This window comes from Spinacia oleracea, chromosome 6 (assembly GCF_020520425.1).
Source record: "Spinacia oleracea cultivar Varoflay chromosome 6, BTI_SOV_V1, whole genome shotgun sequence".
NCBI lineage: Eukaryota > Viridiplantae > Streptophyta > Magnoliopsida > Caryophyllales > Amaranthaceae > Spinacia > Spinacia oleracea.
This window is the reverse complement of record NC_079492.1, coordinates 20890718-20913356: the sequence shown is the minus strand read 5'-3', so window position 1 is coordinate 20913356 and position 22639 is coordinate 20890718. Positions and strand designations below refer to the sequence as shown.

At 38.3% G+C, this 22639-nt stretch overlaps 1 protein-coding gene and 1 long non-coding RNA gene across 2 annotated transcripts; one reads left to right on the top strand and one right to left on the bottom strand.

The window, feature by feature from the left end:
• Positions 1-1874: 1874 nt before the first annotated feature.
• LOC130464315 (uncharacterized) lies at positions 1875-22512 on the top strand. The gene is made up of 6 exons (XM_056833827.1): positions 1875-2063; positions 3609-3716; positions 17679-17780; positions 21420-21738; positions 21837-22067; positions 22193-22512. The coding sequence occupies exons 4-6, from the start codon at positions 21436-21438 to the stop codon at positions 22505-22507; spliced, it is 849 nt and encodes a 282-aa protein (XP_056689805.1). The 5' UTR covers positions 1875-2063; positions 3609-3716; positions 17679-17780; positions 21420-21435; the 3' UTR covers positions 22508-22512.
• LOC130464316 (uncharacterized) lies at positions 19011-21074 on the bottom strand. The gene is made up of 3 exons (XR_008924694.1): positions 20841-21074; positions 19310-19399; positions 19011-19215 (listed from the first exon to the last, which is right to left on the bottom strand). It is a non-coding gene; the product is annotated as an uncharacterized lncRNA (long non-coding RNA).
• Positions 22513-22639: the final 127 nt, after the last annotated feature.

Sequence of the window (22639 nt, the reverse complement as noted above, 5' to 3'; positions counted from 1 at the left end):
TTTATTAGACTTACCATTAAATGCATACTTGGACCAAGGGCATTATTTCCTTCACTACCCCCCTCCAAACAATATTGAAAAGCAGTTTCTGGAGTGGGGAAAAGGAACCTTGAGTGGTGGAGGTGGAAATTGAACTGTCTCCTCCAATAGAACCTACTATATCATCTTCATTGACATTATCAATTGTTACTTTTATTTGACCCTTCAACCACATATCAAATCCACTATTGGGAGTACCAAACAGCTGTTCCAAATACGCAGTATCAAATTCAATGCGTGTTCCATTCACCTTAACGGAACACACATTATCAACACAAGTAAAGTTTTTGCAAAACTTTTTCATGGCTTCTGGAATTAGAGGTGATATAGCATAAGTACTCAACAGACTTACCCATTTTTGGTGCTCAAGGATCTCCATCAGTTCGTGAAATTTTGAAGCTTCGCACCATGTGGAATTGATTGCAAACCCTTCAACCAGATTCTTATTCTTTGCATAGAGTTTTTTAGAACTCTTTCCTTCCCCCTAAGATCGATCATTCTCCTGCGGTTCCTCTGTTTCCTCGAGATGGTCATCGGAAACTTCTACCCGGCGTTTCTTTTCTTTTTTTTTTTTTTTTTTCATGTGGAGGATCTAGGGTTTGAGATTGGGCTTTTCATTTCAATATCAGTGTCGATTGGTTCCCCTTGGGTAATTGCGAGTATGGGGTAGTGAGATCAGAGGGGAATTGGTGATTGCATGGGTGAAGTATCCATGGGAACTGGAGAGGATGGGTTTCTTTTTTCGTTTGAGGGAAGTGAGATCCGTGTTGTTGCTGGTGAGAACCATGGCGGAGGGTTTTTATAGGTGGGTGGAGTGGTGGTGTCAGTGGGGAAGACGTGTGAGAGTGGAAGAAAAATGAATGTATGGGTTGAATGAGGGATGTGAAGAGTTTCTGCTATTTATTGCCAATGGAACCAACCCAGATGTTCTTTGAATTGGGTATTTGGTTTTGAATTTTAAAAGTTTGTTTAAAAAAAAATAAAAATAGAAAGAAAAGGATAAAATAAAAATGAAAAATAGTTTGACTTGGTTTTGACTTGCTTAGTTTTGTACCTTAAATTAACCAGTTTAAAAGGAACTGCTTACCTAGCAAATTTGTAGTGTGAGTCTGTCTTCAATGATGGTAAACTTCAACTATGTTTGCACACATAAAATTTGTGTTTGTAATAGTCTATATGTACCATAGTTTTTGCCTTTTCCTTTGCCTTAGAGGAACTTCAATTCTAATTACCTTAGCTTGATCATTCCGAGTTCCATCCTCATTTTCTCATGTTTCTCCCTGTTTAAAGGCATAGTCAAAATGTCAGCAATTTGATGATCAGTTTGGCAAAAATCTAATTTAATTTCCATTCTCAACATAATCTGTAAGGAAATGGTGTCTAATGTGAATATGTTTGACTCGGGAATGATGAACCGGATCCTTTGAAATCACTAGTAGAAAAAACCCCTGTTGCAGCCCCCTTGTTGCAGCGTACAAGTATAAATACGCTTCAACAACCAGTCGGTCAACGCGGGTCAAACCCTTTAAAGGGTTATCGCAGCGTACATTTTAGTTGTTCGCAACAAATGCGTTTGTTGCAGCGTACAAAATAAAAGCCCGCAGCAACAACCCGAAGTTATTGCAGCGTACATGTTAATGCCCGCTGCAACAAGTCCGCGTTTCAAATTAAAATTTTTACTTTCCTAGTTGCAACGTACAAACCGCGCTCAAACGAGAAACGTACGTACGTTGTTCCTTCTCTGCTATAGCTCCAAGCCTTTTCCCTTAAACAAATATCCAAGGTCGCCGTCGAACTCTGCCCTGCGTCGCCGTCGAACCCAAGAGTTGCTCAGCCCTGCGTCGCTGTCTTGGTTCCGTTGGTTGCTCATCTCCCCGTCGCGTCGTGGTTCAGCCCTGCGTCGCTGTCTTGGTTCCGTGGTTCCGTGGTTCAGCCCTGCGTCGCTGTCTTGGTTCCGTGGTTCAGCATCTCCCCGTCGCGTCGTGGTTCCGGTGGTTGCTCGGCGTCGTGGTTCCGGTGGTATGGTGTGTTCAATTTTTATTTTCGTTTTTTATTTTCGTTTTCAGATTAGGGTTCAATTTTAGTTTTTGATTTTCGTTTTGATTATTGTTTTTGATTTTCGTTTTTGATTTTCGTTTTGATTTTCGTTTTGATTTTCGTTTTGATTTTCGTTTTGATTTTCGTTTTTGAAACTTAACGACCCAACGAAGTAAATGGGGATTGCTATGTTTCCGAGTATAGATCTATTTCTTTAAAAAGCACACAGCCACTATTTAAGCTTGCTCATAACAAGTAATGGGGAATGGCCTAAGGGCTGTTGCTGACTGCTACTCACCCCTTCAGACTGTTGTTTGGATGTTATTTTGCTGATTTCCAAGAGGCTTTTGGATTACCTTTTTTTTTTTTTAATTTTTTTAATTTATTTTACGGAGTATGCTCAAAGTGTTGAATATATCACTTAGATCAGTAGTATCAGGCCCTTCAAAAACATCAGTATTCACCCGTCTTCTTGGTAGAGTTGGGAAGGGGAACTCTTCATTTGCAGGACCTTACAAAATAATCTCTGTTATCCAACCATCTGGGTTAAAATTCTGTTTTAAGATCTCAAACCTTTGTGTACAGATGATATGGGATGGCTGCTTGACTCAAGTTTACCTCAAGTCAGTTGTGAGTCAAAACCATTAAGTGGTCGTTGTAAACCCAAGACCTTCAGGAAATCACTGGCCTTTGTCCACACTGATTTAGACTATTTAGTATTTACACTGAAAAAGAAGAGTTGAACATTTTCAAGGCTCTCACATATGCGCATGAACTAGCTCTTGTACCTCTCAAAACCTTCCTCTAAGAAACTTTAGCATACGAGCCACACAAACATCATATATAAACTTGAAAGAAATAAGTAGTGTGATGCAGAACATCGTGCCCATTACCAACTGAACTCGTCAAATCTCAGCAATTAAAGATTATTTTTAACTGTAAGTCTGCTATCTTCTGAGCCCCACTTTTTATCAGCTTATTGGCTGCTGCTTTGTGGGTGCGATATTCCGGCCACCTGCCACTTTAGGATAGCTTTTAAATCCTGGAATACTAGAGCCTTGTTTGGAGTAAAGGAAGTTCCTAGAGTATTTTTCAACCTCCTCCATTATTAGGCAAAAGAGATATCTGATTCCAATAGGTTTAAAGGATAAATAACACCACATTTTTGCCGACTGAAGCCTATCAGCATATATGAAAGGCTTCTTACAGCCCAGGTTACAGGATTTTATTCTGGCATTACCCTTCTTCCTTCCCCGAGGTTACGTAAGCACTTAGTTCCGCACTTGAATGCTGCGTTAATGCCAATAACTTGAATAATGTGATTGCTACGTGGTGATGTGGTAGATAGTTAATTTCCTGTTACATGCATTCTATGAGAAATATCTGAATTTGGCCCCCGAACTATTTTCGTTTGATTTTCGTTTTGATTTTCGTTTTGATTTTCGTTTTGATTTTCGTTTTGATTTTCGTTTTGATTTTCGTTTTTATTTTGATTTTTTTGGCTGTTTTTCAATTATTTCTTTAATTTGCAGTTAATTGTGAAGATGGGTAGATACGCATATGGTTGAAGAGAGGGGCGATGATCGTACTGCCAGCATAATCTATCATCGTGCTTGTTCGAATTTCAACAATTGCATAAGGTATTGATATATCTAATTATCTTCATAAAATTTCTCTTTTCCTCTTTTGAAAGTTGAAATCAATAGTACAGTAAGTGCATATCATTTTTACGATAAATAAAATTTGGATAAGTATAGTAAGTGTAATAATAAAACGTGTACATTAGTATTCTATGCTTAAGTATCCATTCCGTTTCACTTATTAGGACTGTTTTTGGACTTCTAATATCACTTCAGTGAAGCATTGATAAACTTAAATGATGTAACCAAAGATTTGCGGAACTTCTTAATGATTTTGTGACTTCTTAATATATGTGTTTATGTGTGGAACCTTTTGTTGTTGTTATTAGTGATGAGTCGTCGTTGGATGTATGGTGACCATACTACGGCAGAATACTTGAGTGGGGTCGCAGAGTTCATTAGATGTGCTTTAGCACACCAACGGAGTACAAAAGCCGAAAAAATCTATTGTCCCTGCCGTGATTGTAACAATATCAAGCGGTTAGGTGACATTGATGAAATTGAGGATCATTTATTTCGCCGTGGGTTTAAGCAAGATTACCATGTTTGGTTTTGGCATGGTGAAACAATACCTGATCGTCCAAGTTCTAGTGTCCATGAATTTGATGTTCAGAGTAATGAGAGTGATGATGATATTTATGAGAATAATGAGACGGATGATGATGAGGAAGAAGATGATGAAATAAATGAGATGATGGATGGGCTGAAAGATCACTTGGACGAACGACCTCAGATGTTCGAACAAGTATCAAAGGCTGCTGAAACTCCATTGTATCCCGGTTGTACAAAATTCAGCAAGTTGGAATGTGTGTCAATACTTTACAACCTCAAATGTAAAGGTGGTTGGAGAGATGAACACTTTGACACCTTATTGGAGTGGGTAGGTGAATTTTTGCCGGAAGGGAATGATATCCCCACCTCTACCTATTATGCCAGGAAATTGATGTGTCCCTTAGGCTTAGAGGTCGACAAGATAGATGCTTGCCCAAATGATTGTATGCTTTACAGAAAAGAGCATGAACATTTGGATGAGTGTCCAACATGCGGCGCATCTCGTTACAAACGCAAAGGGGCAAATTCAGCTAAGAGGGGCCCGCCTGCTAAGTCTTTGTGGTATCTTCCAATCATACCTAGGTTTGAGCGTATGTTTTCATTGAAGAAACAAGCAAAAAACTTAAGGTGGCATGCGGAAGTGAGGAAGAAAGATGGACTCCTTCGACATCCTGCAGATTCTGTTCAATGGAGAAATATTGATAAGAAATATCCTGAATTTGGTAAGGAGGTTAGAAATCTAAGGCTTGCTTTATGTGCAGATGGTGTGAATCCATATGGAACTCTAAGCAGTCAACATAGCACATGGCCGGTTCTTCTAGCAATTTATAATCTTCCTCCATGGCTGTGTATGAAGCGGAAGCATATCATGTTATCACTCCTCATCTCGGGGCCTAAGCAACCTGGAAATGACATAGATGTGTACCTGGCTCCACTCATAGATGATTTGAAATTATTGTGGAATGAAGGTGTTTCAATGTTCGATGCACACACCAATTCAAGCTTTACATTGCGAGCTATGGTTTTTTGTACCATAAATGATTTTCCGGCATATGGAAACTTGTCTGGATACAAAACCAAAGGAGAACAAGCATGCCCTATATGTGAAGAGGACATGAAGCCCACATGGTTGCATAATTTCAAGAAAAATGTTTACCCAGATTTCAGGAAGCACCTCAGTCGATATCACCCTTATCGTAAGAAGAAGAAAGAATTCAATGGGTTCACCGAGGAAAGAGTAGCTCGTACGCCTTTGACAGGATCACAGGTTTATGAACGAATAAAAAATGTTGAAACCAAATACGGCAAGTGCTACAAGTCCAAGTCTAAAAAGGGTGTTTTGTGGAAGAAAGTATCTCCATTATGGGATCTTCCCTACTGGAGAGATTTGTCGGTTAGGCATTGTCTCGATGTAATGCACATTGAGAAAAATGTGTGCGATGCTATCATTGGGACTTTGCTAAACATGCCTGGAAAGACTAAGGACAATGAGAATGTGCGGAAAGATATGAAAAAGAGGAATATTCGACCAGATTTGTGGCCTGTTGAAAAATCTGGTGCGGGTGGTACTAAGACTTATCTGCCTCCAGCGTGTTACACAATGTCAAGAAAGGAGAAGAAGCAGTTTTGTGAGTGCTTACATGGAATTAAGGTTCCCTCGGGATATTCGTCGAATGTAAAGCGCCTAGTATCTCTCTCGGACCTTAGGTTGGTTGGTATGAAGTCTCATGATTGCCATGTAATGATTAATGTGTTTTTGCCAATTGCACTTCGTGGGATATTGCCGAAACACGTGAGACATGTTATAACAAAACTTTGTGTGTTTTTCAATTCTATATGTGCTAAAGTGATTGATCCGGAGAAATTAGATTCTTTGCACAATGATATTGTTGAAACTTTGTGTCGATTTGAAATGTACTTTCCACCATCTTTCTTTGATATTATGGTGCACTTAATTGTCCATTTAGTTCGAGAAATCAAGTTATGTGGTCCGGTGTTCTTAAGATGGATGTATCCTTTTGAGAGATTTTTTGGGCATTTAAAGGACAAAACAAAGAATCGGGCAAGGCCGGAGGGTAGTATCATTCGGGGAGTCCTTGAGGAAGAGATATCTCAATATGTAGCTGAATTCTTAACAAGGCTTGAGCAAATAGGTCTTCCAAAATCTCGTCATGCAGGGAGGCTTGAAGGGCATGGGGTAATTGGTAAAAATGTGATCTCGCCTCCATCTGAAAGGAAGAATAAGGCACATCTTTGTGTGTTGCAGCATCTTACCGAGGTCAATCCTTACATAGATAAGCATTTGCTAGAATTGCAACAAAAGAATCCTAAGTTGAAGGAAAGAGTGTTGATGCAAGAACATAATCGCACATTTGTTGATTGGTTTAAGAAGGAAGTAGTCGAGGAAATGAAAAAAAATCTAGATGTTTCTGAAATGGTCCAGTGGTTAGCTCGAGGTCCTCGACTATGTGTTCTGTCTTATGAAGGGTATGATATCAATGGGTTCACATTCTACACTAGAAGACAAGATGAAAAGAGTGTGGTGCAGAATAGTGGAGTGAAGCATGTTGCAACTGTTAGGTTATGATACATATGATATTACATAAATCATGCGGAAACAACCATTAACCCAGGATTACATATTATTTACACATAATCATATAGCATAATTTAGATGCATACTCTTTGTTGCGTGCCCTCCCTAGCTGCGCCCGAACCGAGCAAGAACAAGTCTTTAGGACTCCAAGTGTCGTCCCTCCGTAGATAGTCCACAGCACGCCCGGATCCGCCTTAAGATTGACCAACTAGAATCGCCCTTAAGGTACTAGAATTTTCGGCACTTTTGAGCAAGATGTGTGGCTGAATTTTTCTCTCAAAAACTTACTTTGAATACTTTGAAACTCGTTATAAATTGTGAACCCAGGCCACATATTTATAGGGTTATGGAAAGGGAATTGGAATCCTATTCAGATACATATTTATAGGGCCCTCGTCCGGCAGGCCTCGTCCGATGCTTATTCGTACGATGCGCTTCCGATTAAATTTCCGATTCCGGAATTCATTTCCGATACGAACAATATTTAACATTTCCGATTCCGGAATTAATTTCCGTTTCGAACAAATATTTAATATTTTCGTTTCCGGAATTATTTTCCGATTCCGGTAATATTTCCGATTCTGACAATATTTCCGTTTCCGGCAATATTTCCGATTCTGGTAATATTTCCATTTCCGATAATATTTTCCGATACGTACCATGTTTCCGTTTTCGGCAACATCTACGACTTGGATAATATTTATATTTCCGATACGATCCATATTTCCGTTTCCGGTAATATCATTGTTTCCGGAGTATTCATTTCTTGCCTGTGACGATCTCAGCTCCCACTGAAACCAAGATCCGTCGATTCCGAATATCCATAGATAGAGTATTTAATGCCATTAAATACTTGATCCGTTTACGTACTATTTGTGTGACCCTACGGGTTCAGTCAAGAGTAAGCTGTGGATTAATATCATTAATTCCACTTGAACTGAAGCGGCCTCTAGCTAGGCATTCAGCTCACTTGATCTCACTGAATTATTAACTTGTTAATTAATACTGAACCGCATTTATTAGACTTAACATAGAATGCATACTTGGACCAAGGGCATTATTTCCTTCAGTCTCCCACTTGACCTTAGGGACAAGTGTGCATTTCCTAATTCCTTTGTCGCTCGATGCTTGCTCTTGAACATAAGGTAAGAGTTGTTATCCTTATTATGTCCAGAGGTGTTTCTCGGTTTCAGAGTTCAACTGATCAAATAAACAGATAATCATAGCCTATGATTCATCCGAGCACGGCCATGCATTTCACAGTTTCTAGCTCTCCGAGTGGCCTTATACAACTTTTAAGCATCTCATCCCGATTTATGGGAGGACAATCCCAATCTTGCGATCTTGAGATTAGACTTCGTTTGATAGGTGATTACCTGAGCGTTGCCTTTATAGCCTCCTTTTACGGTGCGACGGTTGGTCAACGTCAAAGCAACCAGTTCTCAAACAAGTAATCTCAAATCACTCAGGTATTGAGGATTTAGTGTCTAATAATTTAATGAAATTTACTTATGACAGATTTTCATCTCTTACAGTAAAGTTTCATAGGTCTTGTCCGATACTAGTCTTCCCAAAGTAAGTATCTATGCAAATGATTATAACATTGCCATGTCCACATAGTTCAAGAAACAGAACTACTAGTCATCTTGCATTCTAATCGTCTAACGTTTTCTATGCGTCCAATTTTATAGAAAACTCCGACTAGGGACCATTTTCAACCTTTGACATTCAAGTTCACTTGATAGACATTTCTTAGTCACAGGACTGGTCCTGACAGTCTATCTTGAATATATCGTCAAATTGAAGGGACTAATCATTTAATAAACCACAAATTAAATGGAAAAATGAATTCTTTTCATTTATTGTGAATGATTAACCAATAATGTTTTACAAAGATTTAAACTCTAAAACTTTAAAACATTAAACAGAGACATCAAAGCCATTCTCCAATATGCTTGATTCCCATAGCTGCAGTGTGCGAGTTGTGCTTCGCCTGCGGCAGAGGTTTAGTTAATGGATCTGATATGTTGTCATCAGTTCCAATTTTGCTTATCTCGACTTCTTTTCTTTCAACGAACTCTCGTAGAAGGTGAAATCTACGAAGTACATGCTTGACTCTCTGGTGGTGTCTAGGCTCTTTTGCCTGTGCAATAGCTCCGTTATTGTCACAATACAGGGCTATTGGTCCTTTAATGGAGGGGACTACACCAAGTTCACCTATGAACTTCCTTAGCCATATAGCTTCCTTTGCTGCTTCATGTGCAACAATGTACTCCGCTTCAGTTGTAGAATCCGCAATGGTGCTTTGCTTAGCACTTTTCCAGCTTACTGCTCCTCCGTTGAGGCAGAAGACAAACCCAGACTGTGATCTGAAATCATCTTTGTCGGTTTGGAAACTTGCGTCCGTATAGCCTTTAACAATTAATTCATCATCTCCACCATAGACCAGGAAGTCATCTTTGTGCCTTTTCAGGTACTTCAGAATATTCTTGGCAGCAGTCCAATGCGCCTCTCCTGGGTCTGACTGGTATCTGCTCGTAGCACTGAGTGCGTACGCAACATCCGGGCGTGTACATATCATAACATACATTATTGAACCAATCAATGATGCATATGGAATCCCATTCATTCGTCTACGCTCATCAAGTGTTTTTGGGCACTGAGTCTTGCTTAGAGTCATTCCATGAGACATGGGTAGGTAGCCTCGCTTGGAGTCCTCCATCTTGAACCTATCAAGCACCTTATTGATATAAGTGCTTTGACTAAGTCCAATCATCCTTTTAGATCTATCTCTGTAAATCTTGATGCCCAATATGTATTGTGCTTCTCCTAGATCCTTCATCGAAAAACATTTCCCAAGCCAAATCTTGACAGAGTTCAACATAGGAATGTCATTTCCGATAAGTAATATGTCGTCGACATATAATACTAGGAAAGCAATTTTGCTCCCACTGACCTTCTTGTATACACAAGATTCGTCTGCGTTCTTGATGAAACCAAAGTCACTGACTGCTTCATCAAAACGTATATTCCAGCTCCTGGATGCCTGCTTCAATCCGTAGATTGACTTCTTTAGCTTGCATACCTTTTTAGCATTCTTTGGATCCTCAAAACCTTCAGGCTGTGTCATAAACACAGTTTCTGTTAAAACGCCGTTTAAGAAAGCAGTTTTGACATCCATCTGCCATATTTCGTAATCGTAATATGCAGCGATTGCTAACATTATCCGAATAGACTTTAGCATTGCAACTGGTGAAAAGGTTTCATCGTAATCCACACCGTGGACTTGCCTGTAACCTTTTGCAACCAATCTAGATTTGAAAACTTCAAGTTTCCCATCCTTGTCCTTTTTCAGTTTGAAAACCCATTTGCTTCCAATGGCTTGGTAGCCATCTGGCAAATCGACCAAATCCCATACTTGGTTTTCAGACATGGAGTCTAATTCAGATTGCATGGCTTCTTGCCATTGCTTGGAGCTAGGGCTCGTCATAGCTTGTTTGTAAGTCGCAGGTTCATCACTTTCAAGTAATAGAACGTCATAGCTCTCGTTCGTCAAAATACCTAAGTACCTTTCCGGTTGAGATCTATATCTTTGCGATCTACGCGGGGTAACATTTCTAGATTGACCATGATTCTCACCAGATTCTTCTAAAGATCTCTGAGTTTCATCCTGAATGTCATCTTGAGCATTCTCTAGAGTTTGTTGTTCGACTCGAATTTCTTCGAGGTCTACTTTTCTCCCACTTGTCATTTTGGAAATGTGATCCTTCTCCAAAAAGACACCATCTCGAGCAACAAACACCTTGTTCTCAGATGTATTGTAGAAGTAATACCCCTTTGTTTCCTTTGGATAGCCCACAAGGATACATTTGTCAGATTTTGGATGAAGTTTGTCTGAAATTAATCGTTTGACGTATACTTCACATCCCCAAATCTTAAGAAAAGACACATTTGGAGGCTTTCCAAACCATAATTCGTATGGAGTCTTTTCGACAGCTTTAGACGGAGCTCTATTTATAGTGAGTGCAGCTGTATTTAGTGCATGTCCCCAAAATTCTAATGGAAGTTCGGCCTGACCCATCATTGACCTGACCATGTCTAGCAAGGTTCTGTTCCTCCGTTCTGACACACCGTTCCATTGTGGTGTTCCAGGAGGAGTCAACTCTGATAGAATTCCACATTCTTTCAGATGGTCATCAAATTCATAGCTCAGATATTCACCGCCTCTATCAGACCGCAGTGCCTTAATCTTCTTGCCTAATTGATTCTCTACTTCACTCTGAAATTCCTTGAATTTGTCAAAGGATTCAGACTTATGCTTCATTAGGTAGACATAACCATACCTACTGAAGTCATCAGTGAAAGTGATAAAGTAGCTGAAACCACCTCTAGCATTTGTACTCATTGGTCCACATACATCTGTATGGATTAAACCCAATAGTTCATTTGCTCTTTCTCCAACGTTAGAGAAAGGTTGCTTTGTCATTTTGCCAAGTAAACATGATTCGCATTTACCATAATCCTCTAAGTCAAATGGTTCTAGAATTCCTTTCTTTTGAAGTCTTTCTAAGCGTTTCAAGTTTATATGGCCTAATCGACAATGCCACAGATAGGTGAGATCTGAATCATTCTTTTTGGCCTTTTTGGTATTTATGTTATATACTTGTTTGTCGTGATCTAATAAATAAAGTCCATTGACTAATCTAGCAGATCCATAAAACATCTCTTTAAAATAAAACGAACAACTATTGTCTTTTATTAAAAAGGAAAATCCCTTAGCATCTAAGCAAGAAACTGAAATGATGTTTTTAGTAAGACTTGGAACATGGAAACATTCTTCCACTTCCAAAACTAGCCCGGAGGGCAACGACAAATAGTAAGTTCCTACAGCTAATGCAGCAATCCGTGCTCCATTTCCCACTCGTAGGTCGACTTCACCCTTGCTTAACTTTCTACTTCTTCTTAGTCCCTGTGGATTGGAACATAAGTGTGAGCCACAACCTGTATCTAATACCCAAGAAGTTGAATTAGCAAGTATACAGTCTATAACGAAAATACCTGAAGATGGAACGACTGTTCCGTTCTTCTGATCTTCCTTTAGCTTTGGACATTCTCTTTTGTAATGGCCTATTCCATCACAATAAAGACAGCTTGATGTGGACTTGTCCTGCTTTGATTTAGCATTGCCCTTGGACTTTCCACCTTTCTTGAATGGTCTCTTTCTAGCCTTGAGTAAATCTTTGGCTTCACAGTCCAGTACTATTTCAGCCTTTCTGACAAGGTGAATAAATTCTGCAACTGTTTCTTCTCTTGGTTCACTTAGGTATAGTTGCTTGAAGCGACCAAACCCACTGTGTAGTGAATTGAGCAAGACAGAGACTGCCATCCTTTCGCTTATTGGTGTTCCTAGTAGACTTAGGCGATCAAAATATGAACACATAAGATCCACATGGAACCTCAGTGGGACGCCTACCCTCTGTTTAGTGCGAAGGAGCTGAACATGTGTTTCTTGGACCTCCATCCTATAACACCTGTTGGGAGAACTAACCTTTAGACCAGACATTGATTCAATCAACTCATGGACGTTCAGGTCCCTGTCCTCCGTACTTCCACGACAGATATCCCTCAGATTCTTGATGAGCGTAAAAGGTTCATAGGCTACAAACCTGTTAGCCCAATCATCAGGGATATTGTTCAGCATGAGACTCATAACCTTTTTGAGATCCGCATCCCAGGCGTAAAATCTCTCAGGGGTCATGTCTCTGGCATAGTAGCTTGGCATGGGATGTGACAGTACATACTCAAGTCCATTGAGTTTGACTATTTCAACTAGCTTAGCTTCCCATTCAAGAAAATTTGTCAGGTTCAGCTTGACCATAAGCTCAGAACCCATGATGATGTTTTGATTGTTGTTTGCCATATTAAAACTACAATTGAAAAGAATAAACAAATAAATAACCATTCACAGTTTCTCTTAATAAACTTAAATTCTAGCATACATGCATAATTCAATGTTTATTAAGCATTTTATTCAAATTATGTGTTCCGGCAGGTGTGAATAAAATGATTCCAAGATCCTAAAATCATTGAAGAACTAAGCACAGTTTGTCGACTTAATCCTAGAACATCTTAGGTAAGCAAAAGCCTTTTGCTAATAGTCTAGAAACTATTCTTGGTTGATAGGTACGTCTAAGAACTTATTAGGTAAACCTATCGAATTTGCCACGACATAAAAGGACTCCTTACTTATATCGTTGAGTTTCACCAAAACTAACATGTACTCACAATTATTTGTGTACCTTGCCCCTTTAGGACCAATAAGTAACACCTCGCTGAGCGAAAACTATTACTAGATTGATGTAAAGGATATCCAAGCAAGTGTATATTTTGGCATGGCACCTTTTAACTCAATTTTTAAGTTTTGAACTTAAGGCTCTTACTATGTTGGTTAGATTTTAAGTGAACTAAAATCCTTAATCATGCAACATAATCAAGCTTTTGATCTCATGCATTTTAAGACATATTTAAAAGCAATAAATAACTTAAAACATGCATAAAATAAATGTGATCTAGTATGGCCCGACTTCATCTTGAAGCTTTGACTTCAAAGTCCGTCTTGAAAATCTCCGTGGGAGGCACCATTTTCTTCAAATAGGATAAGCTATAACTAATTACAACTATTTGATGGTTCGCAGACCATATTTGAATTGAAAAATAACTTTGGTACTTTAGACCAATTACATTCAAATTAATGGTACGCAGACCATATTTTCTATCCTATTTGGGCCATACTAGTCACTTCATAACCTCCAAAACAGTACATATACAATATATACCATTCACCCATTCATTATCATGAATGGCCCACATAGCTGGTTAGTAAAACACATTATGCATCACGTAAACATTTGCAGCAATTAATCAAGGGCACCAATAATCTACCAATTATTCAGTCCTTATTAATTCTAATCAAGTTGTTTTAACCTTAAGGATTTGTAGACCTAATCAAGAGTTTATGACTAAAATACGCTCCCACTTAAACCAATAAATTCATATGCTTTACTAATTTTAAACATAAAAATGTATTTCTAGTCTAACCGGAAACATACAAATTTAATTAAAATTTAAAGCTCATATAAATTTATAATTGAATCCAAAAGTTTAATTTAATTTCAGTCGTGTTTAAATTAATTCATGATTTTAATTTTAGTAAAATAATTAGAATAAATAAAATTTATTATAATTACAATATTCAAAATTAAAATCCAAGAAAATAATTTAAATTATTAATTTTAAAATTAATTAAAATTACGTGAACTGAAATTTTCAAATTAAACATTCAAAACGATCTAATCGTAACTCAAACACCCTACGCATTGCACGCCCATGGGCCGCACGCACACAGCCATCGCTGGCCATGTGCGCGCAGCCCATGCGCTCGTCGCATAGCTGCTGCATCTCCATCGCAAGCCATCGCACGCTGTGGTGCTTGCTGCGCGCGCGCCAACGCTCGTCGCACGCGAGCCATCGCTCGCAGTGCGCGCGAGCCATCGTTTGCTGGGCGCGCGTCATCGCTCGCTGTGCGCGCGTCATCGCTCGCTGTGCGCGCGAGCAACGCTGGGCGCAGCGCTCGTGGCACGCGAGCTTGCGCTCGCTGCGCGCGAGGCTGCGCGCTCATGCGCGAGGCAGTGCGCGTTGTGGCGCAGCTCGCTTGCTGCCCACACGCGACTGCCTTGGCTCGCCCTTCGCCCATGCCCATTCATCCATTGCTCGTGGCCCACGACACAAGGCAGGGCTGCTGCCTTGTGCTCGTGCACTACGCCCTTGCTCATTGCATTCGTGCCGCACGGGCGACGAGCTCCCTTGCTCGTCGTCGCATGCCCGCATTATACAACACCCCTTAAGGGTAACACGAAGCGTCCATTGCTTTGTGCGTGCAAGTTATATGAACGAATCGCATAAAAATTTAAAATTTATAAAATTAATGACAAATTAATAAATATTATTAATTTCATAATTTTAGGGCGAAAAATCGAAACTTTATTATCCAATTGATTTCCGATTGTTATGGATTCAAGTCTAGGTCATAAAAATTTAAAATTTATCATAAATTTACAATTTTTATGGTGGTTTTTAATCATAGGTTTCTAATTAAATTACAATTAATTATGAAAATCAAATTAATTCTAAATTATTCTAATTTTCAACAAATTAATCATAATTACAAATTAGATTGCCTAATTAACAAGACTAGGCATTCAAACTTGTTAAACATATGCAGTAGATCAATCAAAAATTCAAGATTTATCAACAAGAATCGCAAATATTTAATTTAACATCTTAAATTTACGAAATTTTGCATTCGAAAAACTAAAATCTTCGAAAAGTCATAGTTAGGCTTCGAATTTGAGAATTCTGGGTTCGGCAGAAAAATATTATTTTTGTCAAAATTTTAGAATGCCTTTTACATGCGGAATTGACACAAAAATCACTCGATTTGGATGAGTAACGAAGAAACTGCCGAAAAACTGCGTACGTATAATTAAATAAACGCAATTTGCAATTAATTAACAATTACGAAAATTAATCACCCCTTTTAATTCTTGCAAATTTGTAATATTTAACCATGTTTATGCAATTAAGATTATGAAAATAATAAGGGGCTCGTGATACCACTGTTAGGTTATGATACATATGATATTACATAAATCATGCGGAAACAACCATTAACCCAGGATTACATATTATTTACACATAATCATATAGCATAATTTAGATGCATACTCTTTGTTGCGTGCCCTCCCTAGCTGTGCCCGAACCGAGCAAGAACAAGTCTTTAGGACTCCAAGTGTCGTCCCTCCGTAGATAGTCCACAGCACGTCCGGATCCGCCTTAAGATTGACCAACTAGAATCGCCCTTAAGGTACTAGAATTTTCGGCACTTTTGAGCAAGATGTGTGGCTGAATTTTTCTCTCAAAAACTCACTTTGAATACTTTGAAACTCGTTATAAATTGTGAACCCAGGCCACATATTTATAGGGTTATGGAAAGGGAATTGGAATCCTATTCAGATACAAATTAATTAAACCTAGAATCCTACAAGAACTCTAATTTAATTAATTTATCAAATAGAATTAGGAATTTAATCATTAACCGAACTCTGCACGTTTTAGGAAACGTGCACGAACACAAACACTTACGCACACACACACGGCAGCCTCGATGGGCCGCCCATGCGTGCGTGCGAGCAGCAGCCCACGCAGCGAGGCCTGCGCGAGCCACAAGCCCACGCAAGCACCCGCGCGCGCTGCGCGCGCTGTGCGCGCTGCCACGGCCTGCTGGGCCTGGCCTTGCGCTGGGCCTGGCGTGGCTGTTTGTGTGGCGCGCTTGGCTTGCTGGGCGATGGCCTGGCTTCGTGCTGGGCCCTCGTCCGGCAGGCCTCGTCCGATGCTTATTCGTACGATGCGCTTCCGATTAAATTTCCGATTCCGGAATTCATTTCCGATACGAACAATATTTAACATTTCCGATTCCGGAATTAATTTCCGTTTCGAACAAATATTTAATATTTCCGTTTCCGGAATTATTTTCCGATTCCGGTAATATTTCCGATTCTGACAATATTTCCGTTTCCGGCAATATTTCCGATTCTGGTAATATTTCCATTTCCGATAATATTTTCCGATACGTACCATGTTTCCGTTTCCGGCAACATCTACGACTTGGATAATATTTATATTTCCGATACGATCCATATTTCCTTTTCCGGTAATATCATCGTTTCCGGAGTATTCATTTCTTGCCTGTGACGATCTCAGCTCCCACTGAAACCAAGATCCGTCGATTCCGATCCTCCATAGATAGAGTATTTAATGCCATTAAATACTTGATCCGTTTACGTACTATTTGTGTGACCCTACGGGTTCAGTCAAGAGTAAGCTGTGGATTAATATCATTAATTCCACTTGAACTGAAGCGGCCTCTAGCTAGGCATTCAGCTCACTTGATCTCACTGAATTATTAACTTGTTAATTAATACTGAACCGCATTTATTAGACTTAACATAGAATGCATACTTGGACCAAGGGCATTATTTCCTTCAGCAGCATCTAGGGTCTATGCAAGCGCCAAGGATAGAAGACCGGTTGATGCGACACAATCATATTATGGTGTTATCGAAGAAATATGGGAGCTTGATTACAACAAATTTACGATCCCTGTATTCCGGTGCAAGTGGGCCAACAACCATAATGGGGTGAAACAAGATGAAATTTTTCCTGGTTTAACATTGGTTAACTTTGATCGATTAAGTGATAGTGACGAGCCATTCATTCTAGCATCACAAGCTAAGCAAATTTTCTATGTGGTAGACAATGTTGATCCTATATGACGTGCAGTTGCCCAAGGCAAGAGAAATATTATGGGTATTGATGATGTTGTGGATGAAGATGAGTATGACAAGTACGATGAAACACCCCTGTTACCAACGGCTGTTCAACCGTTACCGGAGGAGGAAGATGCAAATAATACTAATCATATGCGTACAGATCATAGGGAAGGAATTTGGGTTATAAACCGTAAATGAATAAGATGAGTTGGCTTCTGGGAATAGGTAATTCTAGCTAACTGAATATCAGATTAAATGTATCTTTTCTAGCATTTAGGAAGGTGTAGTTTGTACTTCCACATCTTTAATTCTTATTTTATACTTCCATTGTGTTCATGATTATACTTTTCTAGCTTTCTTTAATTCTTACTGTACTTCCACATCTTACTTTTGTTCCTGACCAAAGTTTTCTAACTTTCTGTGCAGATGACTTGAGATCCCCGAGTCAGAAATTTTCAGAAGCTTTCGGTGATTTGTGTCTTTTCAGAAGTTCTCAGAATCGGAAAATAAAGCACGTATTTACTTTTGGTGAGTTGTGCGTTTTCTTCTAGTGTTGCGCTAATTAACATGTCTCCTAATCTTGAGCTAGAATGACCTAAATCAAAACGAGCGGGCTTAAATTGACCTTAGTTGAATAAATTGACCTAAATTGACCTTAGTTGACTAAATTAGCATAAATATGAACCATAACTACCAAACAAGTCTCAAATGGCATAAATTGATTGGATTGAGTCTAGGTAAGTTAAAACTAATCATATTAATCATTTAAAAGGATTAAAATGAGTGTTTAGGTTCTTTAGTTCAAAGTTGGGAGCGGAAATTTCATTTTAGCTCTATATATGACATATAACGACCCAACGAGCCATAAATGTGCATGAATAGGTTCGAATGAGTTTTAGAAACTTAAAACTATGCATATTAGTCATGTAATAAGAATAAAATGAGTCATTAGGTTCTTTAGTTCAAAGTTGGGAGCGAAAATGTCATTTTAGCTCTATATATGACCTATAACGACCCAACGAGCCATAAATGTGCATAAATAGGTTGGAATGAGTTTTAGAAACTTAAAACTATGCATATTAGTCATGTAATAGGATTAAAATGAGTGTTTAGGTTCTTTAGTTCAAAGTTGGGAGCGAAAATGTCATTTTAGCTCTATATATGACCTATAACGACCCAACGAGCCTTAAATGTGCATAAATAGGTTGGAATGAGTTTTAGAAACTTAAAACTATGCATATTAGTCATGTAATAGGATTAAAATGAGTGTTTAGGTTCTTTAGTTCAAAGTTGGGAGCGGAAATGTCATTTTAGCTCTATATATGACCTATAACGACCCAACGAGCCTTAAATGTGCATAAATAGGTTGGAATGAGTTTTAGAAACTTAAAACTATGCATATTAGTCATGTAATAGGATTAAAATGAGTGTTTAGGTTTGTTAGTTCAAAGTTGGGAGCGAAAATGTCTTATTTTAGCATAAATATGAACCATAACGACCAAACAAGTCTCAAATGGCATAAATTGATTGGATTGAGTCTAGGAAAGTTAAAACTAATCATATTAATCATTTAAAAGGATTAAAATGAGTGTTTAGGTTTGTTAGTTCAAAGTTGGGAGCGAAAGTGTCATATTAGCCTAAAAATGAGTTCTTAGGTTCTTTAGTTCATAGTTGGGAGCAAAAATGCCTCATTTTATCATAAATATGAACCACAACGACCAAACAAGTCTCTAATGTGAATAAATAGATTGGATCGAGTCTTGGAAAGTTAAAATTAATCATATTAATCATTTAAAAGGTTAAAATGAGTCCTTATGTTCGTTAGTTCATAGCTGGGAGCGAAAATGTGTAAATGGACTAACATCAGGCTTGATGAGCAGCACATACCAATTTGCCACTTTCTGAAAACCATTTGCTGAACAAAGAATGAGCATTAACTTCAATCAACTGGGACTGTGGATATCTGAATTTGTAAGGTGAAACTATTAGGTCAAAAAAAAGTTTATACCACGGTCTCAGAGTGATAAATTATCTCAAGCTGCATAACACATCCAAACCTGGAGCTGAACCGAATTGACAGCTTCTGAGCCAATGCTTTACACAATGATGTTTTACCAGTACCTGGGGGTCCGTGTAGAAGAATGATTCTGCCATTGAAAAGGAAAGACTTAGTAGAAAAAGAGAGGAAAAGGAAAGGTAGTCAACTGGGGTTGTTCCACTAGCAACCCCAGTGTATCTATCTAGAAAGAATGTAGTAGTGTTAACTTCAAACAATAATATTTGGGTCTAATCACAATGGAGCTTTTAAAATTCAAAACATGGTCAAGATATCTACAGGATTACTTTGTTATAATGATGACTTCCATACTGCTATTATAATACATTATTCAGAAACATATTTCCTGTTCAAAGATGTGAAATGAATGTAATTTTAAAATACAAATTCAGGGCATTTGACATCAGTACAAGTGAAAGTCAACTTTTAGGATCATAAACATAATTAGTGACTTCTAAAGCATAAGAAATGGTCTTTTCTCTATAGCATGCTTTCTTTTCAAAGCTTAAGATAAATATAAAGGAAAAAAAGATAACGCAAGTTCAAGTGTATTGGGCCCACTTTCTAATATGCGGAGTACTTCTTTCTCTTATAGCTGGTCTTAGATTAAGTAATTTGTGTTGTATCACACATTTTCTAGAATGCACTTTCAGCATGTGTCTATGTGACATACATCTAGTTTATTTCTACTCAGCAAGCCTGTAAACTTAACTCAGTGATCATCATTTACCAGCTAGAGTATCAAACAATGAACACTGAACTTCATAAATTCAATGCTTGCTAATCAGCTAACTTATTGCAAGCTTCTAAATAAATCGAGTTTGTAGTAAGAAGCTGAGCATCCTTAAACTACGTGGCTTTTGGCTGATGAAAGGACTGAACAGTCATACAAGTTAATGAGAAAGTTGCTGTAATCAGTTATTAGGAGTAACTGATCTAGGTGAGAAACTGCAATTAGAGAACCTTTAGCCTTCTCTCTGATAAATAAATTTAAAAAAATTCAGATGATGACCTGTACTCTGTATTACACTACTATTACTGTATTAGAAAAGAATATAGTTCTGCTTTCAAGAGGAAAAATAAACTTCTGTAGCAGGAACACAGCGTAGAAATCTTCCATTTATACTTTATAGCATTTTAAACTCTCTCTAAACCGATCCAATATAATGATTAAAAAAACTGATTAAAAGAGAAATATGATAGTAGTGTGAAATAGAAAACATAAGCTATCAACAGAGCTAATAGATTCAAGACAACATACCAAAAATTAAGAGATATGGGATAAAATGATCTCATGTTAATGATATTAGTTTAATTCTTATGCATATCTCTTATGCTGTTAGTTTGTTAAACAGATCAGAGACATTCATTACTAGATTTTAGTTATTTTAAACCTATGTAATCTAACACAGGTTTACAGTAGCTAAAATGTATGAATGAATATCTCTAATCTGTAGAACAAAACTAACATAACAAGAGACATACATAAGAATGAAACTAATACCACTAATATGAGATTTGTGCTCCATTACCGATTCCAAGACACAAAGAACGGATTAACACCCTTTTCACTAAAAAGCAATGCGCTCGCTGCATATCGCAACAATCTTTCCTTCAGTCCAGATTCGAAGATCAAGCTGCAGATGCAACAGTCATATTGTTATAATTCGAACAAAATCAACAAGGGGGGAACATTGCAGATCAGGTCAGCACAGATCAGTGCAGATCAGATCAGCACTGATCTGTGCTGATCTGTTCTGCACTGATCTGTGCTGATCTGTTCTGCACTGATCTGTGCTGATCTGTTCTGCATTGATCTGTGCTGATCTGATCAGCACTGATCTGTGCTGATCAGATCTGCACTGATCAGTGCAGATCAGATCAGCACAGATCAGTGCTGATCAGATCAGTGCAGAACAGATCAGTGCAAATATCACAGATCAGATCAGCACTGATCAGTGCAGATCAGTGCTGATCTGATCTGCACTGATCAGTGCTGATCTGATCTGTGATATCTGCACTGATCTGATATCCTTCTGTATGCTAGAGCACTGATTTGCTGCTGCGCGCACATTTTGTAACCACTCTTCTGTATGTTTTACTTGATGCAGGAACAACATAGGTACGATGAATGAAAACCAAATTGTTGTTAGGCATGAATCAGAAGGTGGCAAGACTCCCACAACGCGTGACGAATCACAAGATGTTAGTACGATTACAAAGACCATTAAAGGCCGTGGTCCGTCAAAAGGTGTTAAAGTCGCTAAGCCTATGTTCCTTGAGTATAATGTATATAATGTCCCCGATGGACAATGGTCTCATGAATACGGGAAGCAAGTTGGGAGTTGTGCTACTAGAATTAATATTAACGTCCCATTATATCCAAAGGTAGATGAGCAAATCAAGAAGGGGTTTTGGGAGGAGACTAAGGTAAGCATTGGATATTAACTTGATTTGTATATTTTAGGGATTATTTAATTTGATTTAAATACTATTTTTATAATCTAACTTTTTTTAATTATTAACAGCTTATGTTCCACATTACTGATGATTCTAATCATTCGAGGGAGAAATATTTTCATTCTTGTGTGGCGAAACGATTTAGTTGTTTCAAGAGCAAGTTGGTGCGCCGATGGATAACTATGAAGGAAAAGAAGCCAAAAAATCAAACAAACAAGATGCCTTGGGATGTCTACAACCATATCACAGAGGATGATTGGAAGACTTTTGTTAAACATTATTTCCTGCCAGAGTCATTGGTAATGATAATATTTCTTTAACTTGTCCTTAAAGAGTTTTTCATGTAGCAAACTGACATTGGTTCTAGGACAAAAAGTTATCAGAAAAAACATTTATTTCCATCTTTTTATGTTGTCTTTGACAGCTTCGTAGTGAAAAGGCGAGGAAAAGTGCATCATGCAACAAGAACCCACATCGCACCGGCCAAAAGGGTTATAATAGAAAGCGACTAGATTGGATAAAGGATGGACGACTTCCACCAGATGCAGCTTTACCTATCTCGAGTAGCTCCTCGGTGAACTCATCAGTGACCTCAAATGTTAATAGAGTTAGAAAATACAGATCAAAGGAGTGGATTTTGGCCCATCAAGTACAAAATAAAGAGGGAAAGTGGGAAATTGACCCAAACGATACAGAAGTTGTTGAAATCGCAACAAAAGCTGTAAGTAGCGATAATTAATTAATATTTACTTGCTTTGATTAGAGAATATAAAGTAATTTTACTTTCCTAATTGGCAGTTAGAGTACATCGTAGAAGAGGAAAAAGGAAATCTTTCTTTCGAACAGGGTGAGGATGCCCTCACTAAAGCTA

Coding starts and splice junctions, on each gene's coding strand:
- LOC130464315 (XM_056833827.1), top strand. CDS start 21,436: ATGAATGAAAACCAAATTGTTGTTAGGCATGAATCAGAAGGTGGCAAG. Junction 21,739..21,836: donor GGTTTTGGGAGGAGACTAAG/GTAAGCATTGGA, acceptor AATTATTAACAG/CTTATGTTCCACATTACTGA. Junction 22,068..22,192: donor ATTTCCTGCCAGAGTCATTG/GTAATGATAATA, acceptor TGTCTTTGACAG/CTTCGTAGTGAAAAGGCGAG.